Raw genomic sequence first — 26,103 nt, 5'->3', positions numbered from 1 at the left:
CAGAGTGATAGCCGTGTTAGTCTGTATCAGCAAAAAGAATCAGGAGTACTTGTGGCACCTTAGAGGCTAACAAATTTATTTGAGCATAAGCTTATGCTCAAATGAATTTGTTAGTCTCTAAGGTGCCATTAGTCTCCCAAGAGAAGTTTTCTTGCAGGTTCCAAATACAGTTGGGACTGTCACATTATAATGGTTGGGAAATAAGGGGGACTGCAATCCACAGATTCAATCCAAGGGTGGTTGAGCCTTGGAGTTCTGCCTTTGACAGAGGTGAACGAAGCCAAGTCTGTCACCAGAAGGGTGCACTCAACTGGGCCTTCAAAGGGATCTAAAAAGCAGTTTGTACTGTAACCATGACAGTTTTTATCATCTATTGTGAAAGGAGCAGGTGATTTTAGCATCAGGCCCCACCAATGACTTTAGGCCTTTGAATTTGAGGAGTTTCTGCTCTGTTCACATGCAGGATCATGAGACAAGGGCAGTGCTCTTTCTTTCAAAGTTTTTATCAGTAGAGGACTGCCATTGCAGGGATGTAATTTCTTATTTTCATGAAAGCACATTGGAGTGGTGCAAGCTGAAAGTGGGAAGGAAATTGCATTTTCGCTCTTTCATGTATGCTTTAAATCTCATATTAATAAATTATTTTAAAGGGTGGTATGTAATCCTTTTACATTATTTTCACCTGCCTTACATGTAAAGGACCAGATTCTAATCTCAGCTATAACAGTGTAAATTCACAGTAATTCCATTAAATTCAACGGAAATAGGTTGGATTTACGTTAGTTTAGCTAAAATCAGAATTCGGCCATACTCTCATTCATTTCAGAGACACAAACCACAGCTCATATTGTTTTATGTGCGTAGGGAATAGTGTATATAAAATTTGTTAATCTTTTCTTACATAGCTGCCTTCTGTTTCAATTTCATCTATTTCTGAAACAACTGAGCCTTCAGAAAAACAACAGGAAACAACTGTAGTCACAGAAGCCATTGAAAGAATTGGCCATTTGGGAAGCAGGTAACTATATTAGTTTATTTAAGAGTGATTTCCTTAATGTGACTGGATTATTGATATCATATACTGTGGTTGTCTGGTTTTATCCTTTCTTGTGATTATTTCTAGAAGCATGTAATTTCTGCTCTGTGTAATGGGATAAATCTTACCAACAAAATATTTTTCTAGATGTTCCTTCCTGTGTCCCATATTTTGTCTCTACCCTGTAAAAGGCAGGATGACCTGCATCTTGGTTATGTACAGGGGAGAGGCTGAAAATATTGGTTTTCTAAGTTCAACAGACTTTTCTGCTACAGTCCAGGTGAGAGTGGGTGTGTGATGGGGTTTATCAACCCTGCACCAATGAGGCAAGGGTTAAGGAGCCACTCTGGACACGGGAAGACACGCCCCCTCACCTTTGCTAGGCATGTTTCCAGTTGTGGGAGCATTCGAAGAGGAAGTAGCTCAGCAGTGGAGGAGATTCCAGAGACAGACCAGAGAGGAGCACAGGAAGGCCTGATTTTGCAAAACTGTTCATCCTCCAAATGGATTCCTCCAAGGTGGGCCTCAGGGCCATATTGTCTGAGGAGGTGGATGTCAAAGAACATCCAGTACTGTAGGTAAGCAGGAAGCTGTTCCCCTGGGGAACCAAATACTTGACAGTTGAGAAGGAGGTGCAAGCAGAATAAAGAAGGAGGTGCAAAGCAGAATAAATATATATATATATATATATATATATATATATATATTTGATCCTATAATAGGAGCAAAGTCACAAAGCTGAAAACAGTTATGAGCTAAATCAGCTGGGAGGAAGAATTTAACAAAGAAAAATGTGACTGATAATTGGGACTCATTTAAGAACACCTTACTAGATGCCCAAACAGCCACAAAGAAGGCTGTGCTGGTTAACAAAACAACCTGGTTTAGAGGAGACGTGATGGCAGCTGCTATTATATACTTACTGAATATTTTATATATCTATAGATGGATATAGATATCTTTATATAAATTGAAAATATAGGTATATTGTGTGGGAAGGCACCTCTTTTCTCTTGCTAGCCTTAGCGCTTCCCCCTCAGGTGATGGTGGGCCTGGAGTAATCAGCCCCACTCAGGCAGGGTTTGCCTTCCCCCTTCTGTGCTCCCTTGGTTGTATTTTCAGGGTAGGCCTGAGTGTCGGCCTAAGGGTGATCCTCCACCAAAGAAACAGTCTCATGAACAAAAACCCACGGGGGGTACCTTTCTCTACCCCCCTCGCTGGGGCAAGGTGTCATCCTGTTGGTTGCCCTGGAGCATCAGTCCTTCCCCTAGCAGGCACTCAGTTTTGGCTGTCTCCCTATGGGAAGGAACACAACCTCTTATCCTGGAGCAGTTTATTTCCCTGTTGCCACTAGCCTGGCAGCAGCTTGTCTTTCTCTCTTTCTCTCTCTCCCCCCCTTCCTATCCTCAGAGGAGGGGTTTTTAAAGGCCTCAGGCAGCCCTTAATTGGATTCCAGAGTCCGTAATTGACCTGAGGTAACCACTTCTCAGCTTGTAGGGAAAAGGGCTTTTAACATTCTAGGGATAATATATCGGCCTTCCAGGACCCTTTTGCAGCTGTCTGGCCTGACTTTGTCACAACAGATATCTATCTATCTGTCTATCTAGAACAAATTCAAGAAGGGGGAAGCTGAAAGAAAGGAATATGAATTAGAAGTTAGGAATTGTAGAAAATTGATAAGGGAAGTCAAAGGACACAAGGAGAAATCTATGGCCAGCAAAGTTAGACAATAAAAAGGAGTTTTTTCAATATATTAGGTACAAAAAGAATCCTGAAAATTGTATTAGTCCACTACTTGATGAAAATGATAGAATTATCAATAATAATGCAGAAAAGGCAGAAGTGTTCAATAAATATTTCTGTTCTGTATTGGGGAAACATTAGGTGACATAGTCTCATCATATCGTGATGATAACACTCTTTCCATTCCAGTAGTGTCTCTGGAGGTTGTTATACAGAAGCTACTAAAGTTAGACATTTTTAAATCAACAGGTCCAGGTAACTTGCATTCAAGAGTTTTAAAACAGCTGCCTGAGGAGCTCGCTGAACCACTTATGTTGATTTTCAATAACTCTTGGAGCACTGGGAAGTTTCAGAAGACTAGAAGACAGCTATTGTTGTGCCAATTTTTTAAAAAAGTCAATGGGATGACAGGGATAATTATACCCCTGTCAGTCTTACATTGATCCTGGGTAATGGAGCAGCTGATATGGGACTCCCATTAATAAACAATTAGAGGAGAGTTATGTAATTAATGCCAATCAACATGGATTTATGGAAAATAGCTCCTTTCTAACTTGATATCTTTTTTGATGAGTTTTACAAGTTTAGCTGATACAGGTAACCATGTTGATGTAATAGACTTTTGTAAGGTGTATGACTTGGTATTGCATAACATTTTGATTAAAAATCTAGAATGATCTAAAATTAACATGGCACACATTAAATGCATGAAAAACTGGCTAATTGATAGGTCTCAAAATGTAATTGTAAATGGGGAATCATCATACAGCCGGGTCTCATAGGGATCAGTTCTTGTCTCCATGCTAGTCAACATTTGTATCAATGTTCTGGAAGGAAACATAAAATCATCACTGATAAAGTTTGTAGATGACACAAAAAATTGGAAAAGAGGTAAATAATGAAGAGGACAGGTCACTGATACAGAACAATCTGCGTTGCTTGGTAAACTGGGCACAAACAAATAGTATGCATTTAATACAGCTAAATGTAAATGTGTACTGTGACGGGTTCAGTCACAGAGACCCCCTTGGACTGTCACCTGATGTGCTGAAACTACCTCTGAGCCCATTTTCTTTGCCAGCTTGGGACTCCAGAACCCTGTCTTGTTGAGGCAGACTTGCTAGCCTGCTGCAACACAGACCCATGGTCTGAACCACGCCCCCAAAGCTGCAGACTTAACTGAAAACAGCTCAGCAAGTACTCTTGTCTCCAGCACCCAGACACCCAGCTCCCAATGGGATCCAAACCCCAAATAAATCTGTTTTACTCTGTATAAAGCTTATACAGGCAAAACTCATAAATTATCTGCCCTCTATAACACTGATAGAGAGATATGCACAGCTGTTTGCTCCCCCAGGTATTAATCACTTACTCTGGGTTAATTAATAAACAAAAGTGATTTTATTAAGTATAAAAGTAGGATTTAAGTGGTTTCAAGTAATAACAGACAGAACAAAGTAAGTTACCAAGCAAAATAAAACAAAACACGCAAGTCTAAGTCTAATACATTAAAAAACTGAATAAAGGTAAATCTCACCCTCAGAGATGTTCCAATAAGCTTCTTTCACAGACTAGATTCCTTTCTAGTCTGGGCCCAATCCTTTCCCCTGGTGCAGTCCTTGTTAGTTCTAGCTCAGGTGGTAACTAGGGGATTTCTCATGACTGGCAGCCCCCTTTGTTCTTTTCCACCCCCTTTTATAGCTTTGGCCCAAGGCGGGAATCTTTTTTCTCTCTGGGTCCCCACCCTTCCTTCTAAATGGAAAAGCACCAGGTTTAAGATGGATTCCAGTTCAGGTGACATGATCACATGTCACTGTAAGACCTCCTTCTTTATTACCTAGTAGCTGGAAGACAAGTACACAGGAAGACTTGCAGGTAAACAAACCTATTCACAGTTCATTAATTCTGAAGCACCCTTAATGGCTTCCACTTAACATGTTTACATCAGTAATACAAGTTTATATCTTATTCTCCTAACTCCAGACATAGAAATAATACATACAAACAAATAGGATGAACACACTCGGTAGATCATAAGCTTTGTAATGATACCTTACAAGAGACCTTTTGCATATTCCAGTTACATTATTTTCACACTCATTAGCATATTTCCTTAAAACATATGGAGTGCAATGTCACATGTACATTTAGGAACATAGGACATACTTACAGGATGGGGGACTCTATCCTAGGAAGCGGTGACTCTGAAAAAGATTTGGGGATTGTCATGAATATAAAGGGAAGGGTAACCACCTTTCTGTATACAGTGCTATAAAATCCCTCCTGGCCAGAGGCAAAACCCTTTCACCTATAAAGGGTTAAGAAGCTAAAATAACCTCGCTGGCACCTGACCCAAAATGACCAATGAGGGGACAGGATACTTTCAAATCTGGAGAGGGGGAGAACAAAGGGTTTGTCTGTCTGTGTGGTGCTTTTGCCAGGAACAGATCAGGAATGCAGCCTTACTCCTGTAAAGTTAGTAAGTAATCTAGCTAGAACATGCATTAGATTTCCTTTTGTTTAATGGGTGGTAAAGCTGTGCTGGATGGAATGTATATTCCTGTGTTTGTGTCTTTTTGTAACTTAAGGTTTTGCATAGAGGGATTCTCTATGTTTTGAATCTGATTACCCTGTAAGGTATTTACCATCCTGATTTTACAGAGGTGATTCTTTTACCTTTTCTTTAATTAAAATTCTTCTTTTAAGTTCTTGATTGCTTTTTCATTGTTCTTAAGATCCAAGGGTTTGGGTCTGTGTTCACCTGTACAAATTGGTGAGGATTCTTATCAAGCCTTCCCCAGGAAAGGGGGTGTAGGACTTGGGGGGATATCTTGGGGGAAGACTTCTCCAAGTGGTCTCTTTCCCTGTTCTTTGTTTAAAACGCTTGGTGGTGGCAGCATACTGTTCAAGGACAAGGCAAAGTTTGTACCTTGGGGAAGTTTTTAACCTAAGCTGGTAAGAATAAGCTTAGGGGGGTCTTTCATGCAGGTCCCCACATCTGTACCCTAGAGTTCAGAGTGGGGAAGGAACCTTGACAGGGATCATGATGGATAATCATCTGAACATGAGCTCCCTGTGCGATATTATGGCCAAAACAGCCAGTGTGATTCTCAGATGCATAAATAGGGGAATCTCAAGCAGGAGTAGAGAAGTTATTTTATCTCTGTATTTGGCATTGGTGCAACCACTGCTGGAATACTTTGTCCAGTTCTGGTGCTCATAATTCATGAAGTATTTTGATACATTGGAGAGGGTTCAGAGAAGAGCAATGAGAAGGATTAGAAAATATGCCTTATAGTGATAGACTCAGGGAGCTCAATCTGTTTAACTTATCAAAGAGAAGGTTAAAGGGTGACCTGATTACAGTATATAAGTATCTACACAGGGGAAAATATTTAAATAATGGGCTCTTCAATCTAGCAGAGAAAGGTATAACATGAAGTTGAAGCTAGACAAATTCAGATAGGAAATAAGGCTTGTTATACAGGAGGTCAGACTAGATGGTCACAGTGGTCCCTTTTGTCCTTCATATCTATGAATCTATAGCACAGGCCAGAGAACGTCCCTGAAATAATTCCTAGAGACTATCTTTTAGAAAGCATCCAATCTTGTTTTTAAAAACATCAGTGATGGAGAATCCCCCACAGCCCTTGTTCAGTTGTTCCAATGGTTAATTACTCTCACTGTTAAAATGTACACCTTATTTCCACTCTGAATTTGTGTAGCTTCAACTTCCAGCCATTAGATTGTGTTATACCTTTCTCTGCTAGATTGAATAGCCCACTATTAAATATTTGTTCCCCATATAGATACTTACATGTATGTTAAAGAGCCCTCTGGTATCAAATATCTTCTTTTGTGTAGGTACTTATAAACTGTGATTAAACTTCACCTTCTCTGAATACGTTCTTAAGAAAAATCCTTTATCTAAAAATAGCATATCTTGCAAAGCAAGTACATGGGAAACAAAGAAAGAAAAATGCTGCTGCAATTGATACGGGGGCAGAAATAATCAGTGTTTGCATTGCTTTTTAGGTACATCTTTGTCTGAATTTCATGGGCTTCTAATAGGGTTTTTTAAATAACTGTAATGTCCTGCATGAGTTAGATGGGTTTTTTTTTCATTCTGAGTTTTCTTCACCTTTACTCTAACTCAGTATATTTTTTCCAAGTAAAAAGTTCAGAAACAAAATTCCTAAGAGTTTAACTATGTTTCAGGCAACAGAGGAAACTTTTGAAACTCCTGCAGGAAATTGAGAGCTGTTCTACCTGCCACAGTCACGAAGTCCTACCTACTGAGGAACCGGAGCCAGATTCTGTGGTGAGAAATAAGGCTTGTATAGATAGGTGCAATAATCACAGCTTTGTAACTATTCTCTCATCAAGATCTTATCAAAAACCAAAATGCAAAAGTGGTACTTTGAATGACTTGTGGCCTTGTGGGAGAGGGCACAGGAAACATGACTTCAACATGTCTCAGGGAGCAGGCACAGCTATAGGCATGGGCTTCCTTGGACTACTGAATTGCCAGGGTCTCACTCTCTTGCGGTGAGAAGGGGTCATATGGGTCCTGCTGGTCATATATGTTTGGAAAATGTAGTTGTATAGTGGCACAATGAATTAGGAACCCGAAGTAAATGTTTATATTGCACCTGTGCAAAACCTGTTTCATCATTTCAGACCTTGTCATTTAACATTTCTTTTTTTCAAAGTCACTTGCAACTCTTGCTCCATAGACACACCCAGCAGGAAGTAAGTTCAGACTGTGCAAGTGATTGGAGTCTTGATTTACCTCTGTGGTTTCCATATATTCCATACCTGAAAACCTGCTGTCTTTCAGATGATGATTGGTCAGAGAGAGGGTATGTGTGTGTATTATAGGTAGAACTCCTACCAACAACTATAGTTAGGGTTACCTAACTATACTCTTTGTCAAATTTTAACTGTTCAGGCTGAAATTTTCTTAAATTCTTTTAAGAAAGTTTAACCATTTCTTTAGGGAAAATTAGCTAGTTTTGCCACTGCCTCATACCCCTATGTTGCGAGGCAGGCAAGTATCATTCCTCCTTTATTTTACAGATGGAGTAACTGAAAGGTTGCAAAGGTCAGTTCTGGCTGAACTAGGAATTGAACTCAGTCAATAGATTCTATGATGCTTTCCGGAAGCTGAGTGGAAAAGGTGCCACCTGGAGGGAAAGGGGGTAAAGGATACTGCGCGGGTTGGCCGCCACTTCCTGCAGCTCCCATTGGCCAGGAACGGTGAACCATGGCCACTGGGAGCTGCGGGCAGCTATGCCTGCAGACGGTCAGTGTAAACAAACTTTCTCGTGGCCCGCCAGCGGATTACCCTGACGGGCCGCAGATTGCCCACCACCGGAATAGATAGTTAATTTAGGTGAGAGGGCTGTTTTCCCTTTCTGTTTCTCCATGAGACTTGTCTTCTCCTGATGAGGTGTGCCTAGTTTGCCAGGCTTGAAACGCTGCCTCTTTTCCCAGGAGGCTATATTGATGGACATTCCAACTGTGTCCGTTGCTTGTGGGAGTCCCACATCTTCCAGAAGTGTTCTTTTTGTTTAGCTCTTAAGTTCAGGGCTAGGAAGAACAGGGAAATAAAGCTCAGACTGTTGGTGATAGAATGTTCCCTGCAACCACCCTCTGAGCCAGGTCAGAAGACACCCCGTATACATCTGTCCCTGGACAGATCCAGCGCCACGTCAACCTTGGGGCACACGTCTGCTAAGAAAGGGGAACCTTTGGAGCATGAAGACTCCCAAAAAGTTAAGCACGGACGCTGTATCTGAGGAGCCAGCTCCGAAAAAGACCAGTTCCCCACTGAGAAAGGAACAGCAGTGAGTAGGAGAATGGACATCAAGAGGAAAAACAGTGCCGATACCAATGAAGCTAGCAGTCAGGTAGGCGATACTGGCTGTAGAATGACTGTCCTCAATAGGGTGAGGAATGTAGGCAAAGCCAAGCAGAAACAACTAAGATGTTTGTACACCAATGCAAGGAGCCTGGGCAACAAAATGGAGAAACTAGAACTACTGGTGCAGGAAGTGAAATCAGATTTTATAGGGATAACAGAAACATGATGTAATAGAAGCCATGATTGGAGTACAGGGATTGAAGGGTATGTGCTGTTCAGGAAAGACAGAAATAAAAGTAAAGGTGGTGGATTGTAGCATTGTATATTAATGATGAGGTAGACTGTAAAGAAATTAGGAATGGATAAAACAGAGTCTGTTTCGGTCAAAATCACTTTGAGAAAGAAAGCTACTAGAGGTTCTCTTGGGATAGTGCTTGGGGTATGCTACAGACTCCAGGATCAGATTTGGGTCTGGCTAGGGACCTCTTTAACGTTCACATGTTCCCATTGTCTTTGTCTCTAAAAACTGATTTGGGCTTGCTTTTCTTAACCTTAGGGCAAATTATTACAATGTTATAGAATCTTGTGACTTTACATACAACACGGATACACACATTTTTACCAAAGCAATAACATTCAGCAGATTATGACATTTCAAATGATACCTAACAAGGCATACTTTGTACAAAATTTATCATAGTTTTGTAAAAGTGGTGAACACAGTAGTATAGACTGTCACACACTAAGGACCAGGGGCTTTCCTCCTCCCTTCTACTCCAACAGAAGTCCCACTCAAACTCCCCTGTTTACAGTTCTGTTTGCTGGCTCCCATGCCTCACCCTCTATAATTCCTCCCTTAGATCTCCAGGACTGGTTCATGGCTCTTGACCTGCAAGAGGCCTATTTCCACTTATCTATTCATCCAGCACAGGAAATACCTCAGATTCCTTGTAGAAACATCTGATTACCAGTATAGAGTCCTGCCCTTTGGTCTTTCCACAATACTGAGGGTATTCACCAAGTACTTGGCATTCATGGCAGCTCACCTAAGGAGACAAGGAAACCAAGTCTACCTATACCTCAGAGACTAGCTGATTCGAGGAGATCATCCAACAGGTGACCAACTCAATTCAAGTAACCTTATAGCTCTTCACCTCACTGGGACTCAAAACCAACAGATAAAACTCCACAGTGATTCCAACTCAAAGCATAGAGTTCAGAGGAGCAGTGTTAGACTCCAGGTCAGTGAGAGCTTACCTTCCATAGGAAGAGTTCCAGATAACAGTAAGTCTCATCAACCACCTTGAAGATCATTCAAAAATATCAGTAAGAGTATGCCTTAGACTGCTGGGATTCATGGACTCATGCACCTGTGTTATGCAGTTTGCAGACTTCATCTATGCTCCATAAAAGGATGGTTGAAATTAGTATCTATCCAGCAGACACCATGTGGACATGCTGTACAAGGTCCCACAAGAAGTCTTCATTAAACTGGTGGAAAAACCTCTTCACGGGTACAGTGGAGTATCCCTCTCTACACCTCTATCTACAAAGACTTTGGTAACAGTCACCTTTCACTCAGGGACAGGGTGGCAGAAAGTCTGTTTGCACGGGAACCTCCAGCTGTTCTGTTGGCAATATGTAGATTTCTTGCTCACACCCTTTTTCCTGTAAAAGAATGGCTGTTTAACCAGGGATAGTCCATTTGATTATGTTGACACCTGGTTGAGGTGTTGGCTAGCATGTCTGGGGAACTTGTTTGAAGCTATTTTCCCAGACTTGGAACATGTCTTATATAGTAAAACTTTATAACTTTACATACAGTGCTATCACACATATTTTACCAGGATGATAATGTTCAGCAAATTATGAATTTTCAAATGATACCTCACAAGGCATACTTTGTACAAAATGTGTCATAGTCTTGTAAAAAGGGTGAATATAAGGGTAGGGATCTCACACCATTACATCAGCTTGAAGGGCAGGAGATATTCCGGCTCTCATGGCGGGTTTCCCTTCTGCATTATTTAATAAGGACAACATCATCCTCAGGTCTCAACCCAATTCCCAACCCAAAATTGTTTCAGAGTTCCATGCACTCCAATTTATTCATTTCCCAGTTTTCTTTCCCGAGACTTGCTCAACCTTGGGGGAAGCTAAACTTCACATACTTGATGTAGTACTGACATGACAACAACCACTCAGAAACGTATTGGGGCTCTATGTGGCCTTTGCAGAGATTATGAGTCAGACAATATCTTCAGAGCTTATCTAAGTGGGTCTCCAACTGTATAAGGACAAGTTATGAATTAGCCAGCTTAGTTCCACCTAACCACGTTAGAGCTGCCTGTTTGAAGAATGTCTCTATTTCCGAAATCTGTAGGGCTAGGGCTAGGGCAGTTACATACAGCTTGGTCCACACATTTACAAAACACTTCTGTTTCATGGTAGACACTTGCAGATTGGATCCCCATTTTGGTAGAGCTGTCCTACAACCATTTTGATTCCTACTGCCCAACTCCAATCAAAGAGATAACTGTTTGTAGATCACCAAGAGTGGAATCTATGTGATCAATCACTTGAAGGAGAAATGGCTACTTACCCTACAGTAACTGTGGTTCATTGAGATTTATTGTCCACATGGATTCCACAACCCGCCCTTCTACCCTGCTACTGCAAAGTTCTACTCCTCAGGGATTCTGTTTTGGTGAAGGAACTGTGGTATGGTTGGGCCTGCTCCACCCCTTACGGCTTCAGATGGGTGTGATGGAGGAGTATAAGGAAGTATAGGGTGCAGGCATGGCCCCAATGGATTCTGCTGGCCAAAATAATCATATCTCATGTGCATGGGGCATATTCGCACCAAGAGTAGAATCCATTTGGATAACACATCTCAAAGAACCACAATTACTATAAGGTAAGTAATCATTCTTTATTATTGCTTTTAACAAATCTAAGGATTACATACCAAAAATTCATTAAATAATCATTATGGTTGCAAAGCCAAGCACCCAGAAATTAGAAGGTGCCAAAATATTGGTTGTTTGTGCAACTTCAGTTTGACTCCCAAGGCATATGCTGTCAGAGGCAATTTTTACTTATGGCTCACATACTGTTTGTTCTGCAGAACACCCTTGCCTGACTCACCGTACAGAATGAAGTGAATGAGGCAGAGAGTTGCAAGAAGAGAAAGGAGAGTCTCTTGCGTTTAATGCTTGGGACTGGACTGGGCCCCAGGAGTGCTGAGTTCTAGTCCTTACTCTCCAATAGGCTTCCTGTGTGATGTTGGGCAGGACCATGATAATGCACATGAGCTCAAATGAACATTATCTAAACACCCTAAATTCTGACAAGTATCAGGGGGTGGCCGTGTTAGTCTGTATCCACAAAAACAACAAGGAGACCGGTGGCACCTTAAAGATTAACAGAATATTTGATTCTGACATTTCTTAACTTCTGAGTGCTTGACTTTGCAATCATAACATCCTTTTACTATATTTTTAGTATATAATCTATGTGTATAAACAATCTCTCTTTTAGGATCAGCTGCAAACAAAGGCAGAAGTACAAGATGCCATTTATGTGACTATGGAAATCCTCTCCAATTGGGGGAATGCAGTCAATGTGGGCTTGACAGAGGTGGAATTCTTTGATTTACATGCTGTCCGGATGTTTGTGTCTCCTCATGACGTGGACATCCGAAATGCTGACTCTCCAGGGGATCTCTCTTGCCTGGTCAATAGAAGCCTGAATGTAAGTTGCCCTCATCCCACCTGTACAGGCCTCCTTCATTTCAATAGTTTTCTTTATAGTTTATGATCTCTCAGTAAGTTATTTTCTTTCTAAAACATTTAAACCTGAATTTTACCACTTATTCAGTGATTTTAAATGTATGTGATATATTGTTTATGGCTATCGCTAATGGACGTCTCTGTCCAAGACGGGTGTGACCAATATATAATTAGCACTATAGACATGGATGAGTTTGTGTAATTGAATTTTGAATGTTCGGATTTGCACAATTTCATGCTCAAAAGTCAGAAGACCATAACTCTCTCTCCTTGTGTGTTTACACTGTAATACAGGCTTTAAATACAGGAGCACATTTTACTTTTATAAAACCATGGACTACAATGTAATACATCTATCTGCCAAGATACAATTTTTCTGGAAAGTCTTGTGAATCTTCTGCATTTCCTTATTTTTCCTCTCATGGTTAACCTAAATAATTGTGTCTTCTGAAAATTTTGCACCTTTACTTCTTTTTCCAGACTCCTAATATATTTTAAACACTGATCTTAGGACAGAAGTTTGGGGCACCCCACTGCTAACCTTTTGCCAAGGGCAGTCACTGGGTACAGTAGAAAGAGAAGGTGTTCCAGGCATAGGCGTGGCATGAAGATGAGTGAAAGAATTGAACAAAAGGGGTGTGCAGCTTGGAAACATTGGATGAAGTGTAGGCAGCGAGAGGTGGGGGAGGAAAAAGGATGCTCTGTGGTAAAGCCATTGAACTCAGGAGTTCTGGGATGAAATCCTGGTCCCTTTGAGGTCAGTGGCAAAACTACTATTGAGTTCCACAGAGCTAGGATTTCACCTTGGCCATACACTCACTGTGTGACTTTCAGCAAGTCACTTGAGGTAAAATTTTCAGAAGTCTTTAAATTCTACTGAAAGTCAATTGGACTTCAGGTTCTAAGTGACGTAGGTGCTTTTTGAAAAATTTACCCTTAATCTCTCTGGGCCTCCGTTCCCAGTTTGTAAAATAGGGATAATACTTCTCTCCTTCACACACTGTCTGAAGATAAATGGATTAGTGTATATGAGCCACTCAGATGTAACGGTGATGTGTGGCATATTATTCTGTCCTGTCTATGCAAGTTCTTATACTGCATGTCTTCCAGTACGGTGCAATGTGATTAATATCTATCACATGTGGTTTGATCTTTCTATCATACTCTTCCCTGGGGAAAATTGTGTGTGCAGTGTAATGTTTTGTTTTGGTGGTATGTGTGTTTTTTATAAATTACATATATTCTGTGTTGTGTGTCTATATGATCAAAGGCAAGTTTTAAGATCTACACCTTCCACTGGGAACAAAAGGGGCTGAGGGTTGTGGGGTTCTTGCAAACTATAAGCAGGACCAGAGCTGCCTGCAGCCTTGAAGGCAAGAATAAAAATTTTAACTTTCTAATGACTTCCACATCAACTTCAATGGAAGAATTTTAAAGAGGAGAATGAGGTGGTCCAGAGAAAAAGGAGTGCTCTGGAGGAAAGGAAAAGGTCAAAGTCAGTCCCCCCACACCGCTCTAGTGACTCCCATTCCCCAACTTTCTAAAACCCACTACCACTCTGAAACCCTCCTATACTGAGCTGGTCAGAAATACAGGGAAAAGGGAATATGAGACAACTGAACTCTCTTGTGGGACTGCAGCAGGATTTCTAAATTGAAATATTTTGGGGTTTGTCTGAAATATTTTGGGGGTTGGTCATTCAATTTTTGACCAAAAATAAAAAATTTCCACAGAAAGCATACTTTTCACAAAAAATTCTTGTCAAAAACTCAGTTTTCTGTTGAAAAAACTGTTCAACAGAAAATTTTCAAGAAGTTCTCATACTGTGCACCTTCACCTGACTTTACCTATAGCTGCCAAAATACCATCCCTTCTGGTTACCAGAATATGTCCCACCCTTTTCCTCTTGGCTTTTTAAACCCCTTGCTTCTTACACTTTTCCCAGCTGTTGGCAATGTAAGATCACAGGAGGGTCTCAGTAACCGGGGTGCGGATTATGGGTTTTGCATTCTGACCCGTGATATAAACTTAGTAGCTGCACATGCGGAGGTAGATCATTGCAGCTACAGGGGGTGCCCTACATTCTTGTTTTTTAATCCCTTTTGTCCATTCTCAGATGTCTACTCATATCCATAATGTGGTTCTCTGTGAGGCTTAAAAAACCATCAAGCACACACCTTTGTATATCTGTAAGCTCTAGGTCTAAAATTGTCTGCATAGGAGTCTGGTAAAGCATGAGCAGTACAGAAAATAACATAGAGTCCCTTATTCCCAAGGGTTAAACCGGAAATGTACCTTCAGAAATTGAATTAATCTTTTTTCTCAGTGTCCTGTGGGCACAAATCATACTCTCCTTCCCCCTCCCCTGCCCTCCTCAACTTGCAAGCTGATTAATTTGATTAAAATAAACTGTGGACTGGTTTTGACCCTGCATGTACAAAGCATTGCAGACAGTCTTAGCGCTGGTGAGCATGCAAACTTCTCACAAGCACAGCAGGTAGCAGACCTATATCTAACAGCTCGTCTGCTCTGTGCTTTTCTGCAGGCAGGAGAGTAGAATGTACACTTTGGAGACTGGGGTTAAAGGTTTTTTCTTTTGCTTTCTCTTTAGCAGTCTTGTCTGTCAATTTGTTGTTCCTGTGACTTGGGCTCTCTGCTCCCTTTTTCTGGTGAGCAGTGAGTTAATCACAACTACTTTGCTTCAGGAGAAGAAAAGCATATTACTAACAATCTCTGCTTGTCCGTGTTTTAGAGCACCAAGGAGCGCTTCCTGTGGACGTGCCCTTTCCATGCACCAGTTCAGCTTTACTTTGTTATCCGCAATCCCAGCTGGTCACGTGACTTTGGTATATCTAAGATCAAGATTTGGAATTACAACACGACGACTCTTAGTGTAAGCAGCTTCTTCTCAACTCCTTGCTGTGTACACTCACCTTAGACCTAGGTAGACTCAGTTTGACCTTCCTTTCAAAAGTGTGAAATACATATAGATATTGTCTTCTCTAATAGGAAAGGAGATCTTGAGGGATGTCTCTACTGTGGGGTTTTGTTGTTGTCTTAATTCTAAGTGGTAGACATGCAGCTCATAGTGTTTTCACCAACAAAGCCAGTATTCTCTTTCAGAGTCTTGCTAGTATTTCAGAAGGGGTAACAAAATCCTTGCATAGAGTGTTTGTTGTGGCTTTACTGGTAATTAGAAACTGAGACGCTGAAAGGTAAGTGCATCTCAATATGCAGGTTTGGGTTATATTATCAGAATAGAGAAGACTAGTTGTCTGATCACATGATTAATTTGTAGATGATTTACGAGAGCGAGGCCGACTGACTCTCCAACTCAGGTTCCTGTAGTTTTTGTCACTTGAAATTTTGCATGTACAATCTGTGTATGCATGTTAAAACTTTAAAATATTCTAGCATTGCAAGAGACATTACACGGCAGATGGTTACTGATTCATATGTCTGAAATTCACTGTGAAATTATTCTAGTTAGTACACTATGATGTTCAGTTCAAAAAATTCCCAGGTACTGAGTCAAAGAGGATTTTCTGTTGTGGATTATAAATGAGATAAGCTTTATCCTTTCTGACTTGCTCTCATCTGTGTTCTTATATAAGCATATGGCAATACAAATGTACAGAAACTGCCGCAGGGGAAACAGTCTTAACAAACACAATATAACACCAGCTTAAATTATTTTCTGGAATCCTTGTTGCTGTGTGTATTAAATGTGGGTTACAGGATGTTATACTGTAAGCAGGGGGGATACAATGGACCTTTCTGAACCCTTTGAAAAGGAATTCTATTTGTGGAGTAAATAATACTGGTCTGTTGTCACCGTGTGTTGAATATGTCGCAAATGTAACTGTATATTGATTTAATTGTTTTGATACATGAAATAGTTGGAAAAACCCCACTTTGGCCAGGTTCTCAGCTAGTACAAACTAGTGTAGTCCTATTGATTCCTGTGCAGCAGTGCTGACTTATGCAAGCTGAGGATCTAGCCCACTATTTTTCATGTGGGGAAATAATAGAAAATAATTCTGAATGGTCCGCTATCATCTGTGGTATGGAAAAGTTAGCACCATTTCTGCTGTATTCATTTTTATTCAAGTATTTTTTAAAGAAATAAATAATAAAGAGCTTTACAATTTAAGTTATAACAGCCCTCTGATCACTCCCTCCCCTGCTAAAATAAATCCTGACCAAAACTACTATTTTTTTAAGATCCTGAGTATCACCACCTGCTTCCCCTTCTTTCCACCCCTCAAAAAAAGAAAAAAAAAAAAAAGCCATGAGTGGGGAGAAGTGTTTAAATGCATCCCAAGTGAATCCTGAATATTTCTGCAATTCATGCAAAGCTTATCTCAGTTTGAACAAGTACTTCAACAGAAACTGAAATTGTTGAGATTGTTTAGGGATCTGGGATTTTAAAACAGGAACTTAAGGTCAAAAGAAGTGGTGGAAAGAAAACTATTAGAACCTGCCACACAATTACTACAGAAAATTTAATTGATTTAAGTGAAAATGTGTATTAATTTAAAGGACATCTCAAATAAAAAGTACCATCTCACTGTCATTATTGATTAAAATTTAAGGGCACTTCTGAAGACATCTGCTGCATGTATTGATTTAATGCAAAGGTGATCAAGGTGATATCTGCCAGGTTTATAGACCTAAATACCAATACAGCAGAAAGATAATCACCAACATAGTCAAGTTGACTAATTTAAGAGAAATCACACACCAAATTTGCAACTGGCTGATTAAGGGCGTGATATAAAGCCTATTAAGTGAATAGTAGTCTATCCATTGATTTCACTGGGTTTTGGATCTAGACCTACATTTACTGGATTAATTATAAAGACAGGTATAATAATGACTAAACTTATAAACTTTAAGGAAATTGCCTTTATTACTTTAACAAAGGTATACATAGAATTAATGGGCTTGCTAAATTTAGTGGCTTAAAGTGTTAGTTAATTTAAGAAGTGTGAATTTCACTGTTCATAAAAAGGCTCACAATTAAATTCATGTCCTCCTTTTGAGAATTACCTCTGTAGATCCACACTTTTTAGAGCATGTGTTTTAGAATCAGACCTCCTGGGACCTGTGGAAAAACAATAGCCATTAGGGTTGTGTGCATATCTTACTCAAGGAATTAATGCTCTGGGGTGGTTATAGGCACCAAAAAAGGTTATAGGTCATCAAAAAAAATTGATTCTTTGAAACAAACTCTGTGAAACGGGGTCACTTCTGATGAATCTCCCAACTCAAAAAATGTTGAAGAAAAAGTCTTGAAATTGTCAAAACATTTTTGAATGAAAAATTCAATTTTCTGGTTCTAAGATTCATAGATTATAAAAGCCAAAGAAACCATTGTGATGATCTCATCCAGGGATCGGCAACCTTTGGCACGCGGCCCATCAGGGAAAGCCCCTGGTGGGCCGGGATGGTTTGTTTACCTGCTGCGTCCGCAGGTTCGACCAATCGCAGGTCCTACTGGCTGCGGTTCGCCGTCCCAGGCCAATAGGGGCTACGGGAAGCAGCACGGGCCGAGGGATGTGCTGGCCACCCTTCCTGCAGCCCCCATTGGCCTGGGATGGTGAACCGCGGCAAGTGGGAGCTGTGATCGGCCGAACCTGCAGACGCTGAAGGTAAACAAACCGGCCTACCAGGGGGTTTCCCTCGTAGGCTGCGTGCCAAAGGTTGCCGATCCCTGATCTAGTGTGGCCTCCTGTATAATAGGACATAGGACTTCCCTGAGTTAATTCCTTTTTGATGGAGTTACGGTTAACAGTATATATCAGTATATAGGATAAAATATATTAGAGATATCACAATTATCCCCAAACCAAATATAATACATCCAGGAAATTCAGAGCTAAAATTAAACTTCAGTAAATCCAAACATGTTAATGTATAGAAAAATTCTGCCAGAGCACCCAAAGGATGCTTACTTTGTCCTCTAAGGATACCATGCAATAATCATATAGGTATGTGAGTCTTTTTTTCCAAGATGAAATTAATCTGGAAATGTCCTTGTTTTAAAAAACCCAAGTAGAATGTTACCATGAGATATTTCTAGTGATTTGAAATAGCAACCATAAATCATTTTTCAAAATGTTGTCTTTTTGATGATCAGATGCACCAATGTGCTCTGGCTGCTTTCTGCTACTCTGAAGCAGCATGAAAAGCCAGAACATATTGGCCAGTTAAATTGTGTTTACAACTACTTTGTTTTGTTAGAGCAGCTTAAAACAGCCACAGTGTACACCCTAGTTTTTTCCATCCTCCACCCTGTCCTTCAAATTCCACCTGCTTCTTGCACTTTTCTGTATTCCCTGGTCATCCCACCAAGTTTCTCCCTCTTGCAAGTCCCTCTTGCATTCTCTACATTCCCCTGTGTGTGCACACCTGCTTTCCCTCTCTCCTGCACACCCCTGCATGTGTGTACACATAATTTCCCCACCCATCCTCCTCCACTGCCCCCCCCCCACACCCCTCCTGTGAAGTGGGTGGACTCCCCTGCAGGGTCCTAGAACCTGGGCTCAAGCCCTAGTCCGCTAGTCTACACAGCAGTGAAACAGCTCCTGTAGCCCAAGCCCCATGAGCACAGGCCAGCCGCAGGTTTTTCTTTGCTGTGGGCAGCACATTCTTAGGAGTGAAGTTAGGCCATGATCTGGAACAGCTCTTAAATATGCCCTGGCTCTGGGCGCACCGAGATAGCAGATGCGAGGGACAGAGTCTTGCACGCACTGCCCAGCCCCACACCCCTAGGCGGTGATTTACTTCTCCTTTGGCTGCTCCCGATGCCTAAACCAGATGTGCCCACTTGGGAATGCTACCTAGAAGGGGAACATGAATCAATTATTCTGCAGGGAAAGAGTAAAATCTGCAGGGGACATTAATACTGTGCTTGTGCAGTGGCCACAGAATTGCCCCAGGAGTAAATTTCATCTGTATAAAGTCTGCCATCCATCAGATGAATCAGTTCAGCCTCTCTAAATGATGTAGGCCCAGATTACCATAAAGGATGCCTCCGTGTCTCAACGTACTGTGCAGTTTATGTCACAAGCCAGTGGTGAAGGTTGGAGATGCTAGTGGTAGTTTTCTTGGTAGCAGACAATGCCTCTGGAACTCACTTCCAGCAGAAATACAATTAAGATCAAACTTGCCCTCTTGGCTGAGGCTTTTCCAAGTAACTGAATTTTGGTTTCCTAGCTGACTGGTAAAGTTGCAGGCAACAGGGAAAACAGCGGGACTTTTGGGCTCTCTTACTGAAATCTTGAATGCCTCAACTTAAGTCTTAAAAGGTATTCAGATATCATGAAGATGCTTGCCATGCTTACAATAATAAAAGTAGTCTTGTTCAGTAAACTTGTTCCATTTTCTAACTCTCATTCTGGATCCCTTCACAACTGTCAGACACGTTTCTGGGGTACCAGTTGTAGTAGGAAGAGGTCTTGAAACTTAAGCCCTTGTATCAGAGGACTGGTATGAGGCCTGGACTAAAGTGGTGGTCAAAGCTTTGCTAATATAAAGCAAAGTCAGGCTGTGAACTGGAGGCAAGCCTTGCTCACAGAATCTGGCAATAACAGGGCTAATATTGCAGAAACACACATTCCTAAGTAGTGTTAGTTACAAGAAAATACACGCAAACACATTCCAGAAGGATGGTACCAGAACACCCCGATACCAGCACATTCCCCAAAGATAACGGGAACACACTGACTCATCCTAAAGATTAGGTCAGGATGACAGCATGATGGATAGAGATGTTTTGATTGAACCAACAGGTACAAGACAGTGGGTGGTGCCCAGATATGTCAGGGTTAATACGTAACTTGCTTGTATTGCTGTATAAAGAAGCATCTCAGAGGGAGTGTCTTTGGCTAGCCTAGGGGGGCAGTGGAAAGTCCCGCCACTGACTGAGCTGTGTCCATTGTCATGGGCATACATTGCAGTGTAACTGTAGACATTGATCCGGGAAGCTAGGACTGTGCTTCGTCGGCAATAAACCTGGCTGCGTCCCTTCGTACCTTAATCAATCTTGTGGTTATTGGGTGGTTCACTCAAGGTCTACTGAGCCAGCTGTCTGCACAGAGCTGGGACAGCACACAGGGAGAACACACACACGCAGCAAAACATCTAATTACACCAGTGATCAAAGAGAAAATTAAACTTCTGACTATATTTGAAACAATAGCAACAGCTATTTTGGAACCTTAGTTTACTGGCTTCTTCTTACAGGGAATTTAGGACAGTCATATTTTCCCCCAGAGTCTTTATCTTACACAATCATATAAAAAGAACAACTCTGTAATCTCTAAAGCCAAGTCTTCTCTCTCCCCTCCTCAGAGGCTTGGAAGATGCTGACTTTAGTGGAAGTGTTGTGGTTTCACTTAAATATGACAGAATACCACTCTATGGTAGTTCTGCCTGCAACAATGCAGATGGGGATTGGGGTGGTAGCTGGGCTAGTGTGTCCACCACTACACATATCTACTAGCTAAAACTTCCCATTTATAAGTTTACTGGGCAGCAGCTCATGGGCTATTTTAGCATCTGTGGATTGGCTATACTGGTGACCCATAATCTGCAGGGGAAAACTCTATTTCTCTGGACCCCCACAGTGATCCCCATGAAAGTCTGATTGCTTAGAACCTACATTTAAAAAATATTTTGTATCTTTATATGGATTGTCATTACATTATATTAATATGTTCCCTATTCACTCTGGAGTCAGTATATCAATTCTGTTAAATCTGATACTTGGGGAAGTGCAATACAAATCTTCATGCTTCTGTTTCATTTCCTTTAGGATCTTGACATAGGTGCAAAGAATGTGAAACTATATATTGATGAGAACCTTGTATTCAGTGGTCAGTTAGAAAAAGGCTGTGGAGATCTAACCACTGATTTCAGCACTACAATCAACCTTAAAGACAATAGACAAGAGATTGCTGCACATTCTACACAAGGAAGAAAACAATCAAATGGAGCTAATAGCACAGGCAATAAGGAGGACCTGTACTTAAAATATCCACAGCCAGACTGGGCTTCATTACACTGGAAATCTTCCTTAGAAGAAAATCTCCCTGAGGAAATGATGAATTCCATCAACTTTAGGAAAGAGAAATTGACTAGATTAGAAGAAGATCTGAAGGTGTTATCAGCTCCTGTGTCTACGAAGGCTCTCAAGAATGACGTGTCAGAATCAGCAGTTGTGGAATACATTCAGTCTGATGATGAGCTTACTATGAGTGAGCAAATGGAAAAACTAACCAGAAAAAAATTATCTGAATCTACAGGTGTAACTCCATCTTGGTTACAGTCCTCTTCCCAAGTGACAGAGAAGTACCATAAACAGAAACCCTCCTGGCTGGATACAAAGCACCCTTTAGATTTGAGAGTTCAAGAGCAGTCTGATGGCACCATGAGGGGCTGTCCAGGACTAACTGATGAGACTATCAAATGTCACGGAAGTGAAATGGGGAGATCCAACAGTAGGAATGCAGATGGAGATGAGAAGACACAAATGGTAACCAGTAAAGGCTGTACTATTAACTTGGACATTTTAGACCAGCTTCCCAACAAGTATTGCTGCACCCCTGAATGTCCTGCTAGTGGGAGGAGAAGCAGCAGAGGTGTAAGAAAGGAGGGTTTATGTACAAGTCATGGAGATGAAGGTCTGACACACACAGGTAAGAGCTGAAGACAGCATCCTTAACTCAAGCTTTGCTTACATGTTCTCCATTATCAGGATATATGAGACAGGTTTTAGTTACATTAATGCAGTATTTAGTTTTTGTTGTCCTCGAGCAGGACAGAGACACCACTGTACTGAGCATAGTGCAAACATATAATGCGAGAGAAGTCCTTGTCCTGAACAGTTTGCATTCTAAGTTTGGGTGTCAGTCATGTTCAGAGGAAGAATGGATTTCATGGTTAATTATGTTGGAAGGTTAGTTTTGCAATAGGACTGGTTGGAAATGCTGATGAAACTGTGAATTTATTAAATACTGTGTATTTATTAAACCTGAAATGTTTTGTAAAAATGGTTTAGATTTGATGAATTTTCATTGATTCTCAGGCAGGATTCTGTCAGAAACATGACTGGTTTCCTGCCAGTTGACCTGGTGGACGTGCTGGGGAGCCTGCATTTCCAGGGTATGTGGCTCCAGATCAGCCCCATCATGTGAGGGCTTCCAGATTCCCTTTCATGGAGCCTGGGAGCCCTGGCTCTAGCCAAGGCTCAGCTTCTAGTTCTCCAGCAGGAAGCGTTTAAGCCCTCAGAACTCCAGCCTGATCCAGGGCTCTCAGGGTTTCCAGGCTTCCAGCCACATAGGCAGGAGCCTGGAAGTCCTGGGATGGGCTCCCAGGATTTCTGGCTCCAGGGTCACCCCACCATACAGATGTCCTAGCCATGGACTCTGGGCCTTCCAGACTCTCAAGCCAGCTAACCAACCTATTTCCAAGAAAGTGGACAAGCTGTACCAAATCCTCTGAGGGTTTTTCGTACTTTCATGTGCATCTTCCTCTTAACTCCCTAGGACTGGCAGCAACAGTATAGAGGTCAAGATCTGGGTATTTACACTAAGCCCCTAATGAAAGAGAAGAGAAAAGGTTTCAGAGTAGCAGCCGTGTTAGTCTCTATTCGCAAAAAGAAAAGGAGTACTTGTGGCACCTTAGAGACTAACCAATTTATTTGAGCATAAGCTTTCGTGAGCTACAGCTCACTTCATCGGATGCATTCAGTGGAAAATACAGTGAGGAGATTTATATACACGCAGAACATGAAAAAATGGGTGTTTATCATGCACACTGTAAGGAGAACTATCACTTAAGATGAGCTATTACCAGCAGGAGAGTGGGGGGGGGGGTAGAAAACCTTTTGTAGTGATAATCAAGGTCATTGTGGTTTAATTTTTTTAAAGTTGATTTAACAAGGTCCTAATACGTGAACAGAAGGGCTCAGTCATGCTAGGTTTCAATCTTTATCTTCACTGAAACTTGACAGTGAGAAGGAGTATTAAGACATGTGACTAAACACAGCTGTCTTTTCTCCCCCCCCCCACTCTCCTGCTGATAATAGCTCATCTTAAGTGATCACTCTCCTTACAGTGTGCATGATAAACACCCATTTTTTCATGTTCTGTGTGTATATAAATCTCCTCACTGTATTTTCCACTGAATGCATCCGATGAAGTGAGCTGTAGCTTACGAAAGCTTATTCTAAAATAAATTGGTTAGTCTCTAAGGTGCCACAAGTACTCCTTTTCTTAGAGGGGAAAAGATTAGATTCTTTGGGAAGGAAGCTGTTTTCTTCATTTGCAATTCTCATATTTAAAGAAGATGATCAGGCAATGATGGTCACATATACATTTCATATCTGGCACAAAATTTCACTTTTTTACAAATAATCTCCCAGAAGAACATAGTAAATTAGCCAATGCCCTTATCAAGGAGAGTCAAAATTTGGACAGACACCCTTAGAGCTTCATTTGACATTTCGGATGCTGCTCCTAGATTGGTTGCCTTTTCTGTAACTCATTGCTGACATGCTTGGTTCTTCTTCGAGATGTATCCCTATGGATGCTTCGCTGTGGGTGTGTCTGTGTCCCTGCGCTTCTGATCAGAGATCTTTGGTAGCAATGTCTGTTCGGCCCGTGCATGCTCTTTCCCTCCCTTGTGTTCTGTGTGTCTTAAGGCGAATTAGTGTTGTGCAGGTGAACCACCCTTAGTTCCTTCTCAACTGCCAATTAGCAATCTGTTCACAGATACTTTAGGTCTTTAGAAATGTTCCCTTAGCGTTTTCGTTCGCCCTTTTCTTCTTAGTGTTATGGGGTTTCCGTTAGTTTTTTCTTTCCTGTTTAAAAATAAATAAATAACCCCCCTAGTTTTTTATTTTATCCCCTTCTCTTCCCGAGGGTTTGCCCCCAGTAAGGGACATGCCTGGTTCCCCTGGGTTAAAGAGGCACCTCTCCTGCAGGGAAGCCATAGTGGTTACAGACGGACATTCCCTCTGTGTGCGGTGCCTTGGAGAGGCCCACATTCCACAAAAATGTACTTTTTGCTGGCAGCTAAAAGCCAGATCCCAAAAAAGCCAGGAACTAAAATTGAAACTACTCCTGATGGGGGGATACAGTGAACTCTCGTGGCCGCCAACATCACACAAAATCTACCTCTTATGATAGGGACTGGAAAAGGCTTGACTTGTTTGGAAGGAAGGCCTATTCTTCATCGACCTTGCAATTCAGAATTGCAAATTACCAGCCTTAATGGCAAAATGCGACCACAAGAACTACACCAAATTTAACGTTTTTATTGACCACCTGCCAGAACCACAATGAGAACAGTTTCAGGCTATTGTATATGAGGGGCAGTTAGTGGCAAGAACAGCACTCCAGACTGCACTAGGTGCTGTGGTTACAATGGCCTGCTCGGTATCAACAGTGGTTGTGATGCAATGGACATCATGGTTATACCTTTTGGAGTTCCCAAAGAAGGTTTAGACGATAGTAGAGGATCTCTCTTTTGAAGGCACAAAATTGTTTGCAGTTAAGACTGATGCATCACTGCACATTCTCAAAATTGTAGGGCCACACTATGGTCACTGGGGATCTACACACTGGGTCAGAAACGGAAATTTAGTCCTCAGTGTTTCCACAAATGACGTCATCCCCAGTCCCCTCCACAGCGCTACTATGAGTCACAGCAAAAGAAGTCTAAATTTCAGAGGTGTAAACCATCAGCCCCTCAATCTTCAACATCAAAACCTTCTACCTCGAAGCACCAGTTTTGATGCCTTGGACAAGACTCTGAGAGACCACTCCCTACAGCATTAGCTGCAACTTTCAGACCTTCCACATCCCTTCGGATGCTGTCTTTCTCTGTTTCTTCAAAATTGGGAACACATATCTACCGACAAATGTTTTGGAGATTGTCTCCAATGGATACTTTAACCATTTCACCTCCCTCCCCATCCCTCTTCAGGGACCTTTCTCATGAGAGACTGTTAAGACAGGAAATAGATCACCTCCTATGCCTGGAAGCCGTAGAACCTGTTCCAGTACATCTCAGAGGCAAAAGGTTTTTATTCCCGATTTTTCCTGATCCCCAAGAAAAAAGGAGGTTGGAGACCCATACTGGGCCTCAGAGCACTGAACAAATATATGAAGGCAGAAAAACTCAGGATGGTCATGCTAGCAGTGATTATTCTATCTCTGGAACAGGGAAATTGGTTCTCAGCCCTTGATCTCCAGAATGCGTATTTCCACAAATCCATTATACCATCCCTAAGATAATTCCTCTGGTTTACCCTCAGTCAGGACTATTATCATCACAGAGTACTTCCTTTCAGCTTCTCATTGGCTCCCAGAATGTTCTCCAAGGTCCTCTCTGTAGTATTGGCTTATCTACGCACCCTGGTGATTATAATTTACCATACTTGGATGACTGTCTCCTCAGGGTCTGCTCCTTCAAAGATGCCCTATGGGTCACCCACGGAGCTATGGACATATTCACGAAGACGGGCCTACAAATCAATGTCCAAAAATCGACCTTAACTCTGGTACAGTGTTTGGAGTTTATAGGAGCCAATCTCGACTCACTGAAAGCAAAAGCACTCCTCTCGTAACACAGATTTCACAGACTGCCCACGGTCA

At 41.5% G+C, this 26,103-nt stretch overlaps 1 protein-coding gene across 21 annotated transcripts in view; it reads left to right on the top strand.

Moving 5' to 3' along the window:
* Nucleotides 1–26,103, top strand: part of KATNIP (katanin interacting protein) — a 167,282-nt gene that overhangs the window by 76,909 nt on the left and 64,270 nt on the right. For 20 of the 21 annotated variants that reach the window (XR_006284499.1, XR_006284495.1, XR_006284496.1 and 17 more), the window contains 5 exons: nucleotides 906–1,018; nucleotides 6,998–7,100; nucleotides 12,186–12,398; nucleotides 15,189–15,329; nucleotides 21,258–22,140. Coding sequence is in view for 15 of the 21 variants with exons in the window: in XM_037910893.2 (XP_037766821.1) it covers nucleotides 906–1,018; nucleotides 6,998–7,100; nucleotides 12,186–12,398; nucleotides 15,189–15,329; nucleotides 21,258–22,140 (1,453 nt within the window). In the remaining 6 variants the exon portion in view is untranslated. The remainder of the gene's footprint in view (nucleotides 1–905; nucleotides 1,019–6,997; nucleotides 7,101–12,185; nucleotides 12,399–15,188; nucleotides 15,330–21,257; nucleotides 22,141–26,103) is intronic. The other variant, XM_037910896.2, reaches the window with a different exon arrangement.

This window comes from Chelonia mydas, chromosome 10 (genome assembly GCF_015237465.2).
Source record: "Chelonia mydas isolate rCheMyd1 chromosome 10, rCheMyd1.pri.v2, whole genome shotgun sequence".
NCBI lineage: Eukaryota > Metazoa > Chordata > Testudines > Cheloniidae > Chelonia > Chelonia mydas.
The sequence above is the reverse complement of the archived record's forward strand: the minus strand, read 5'-3'. Positions and strand labels throughout refer to the sequence as shown.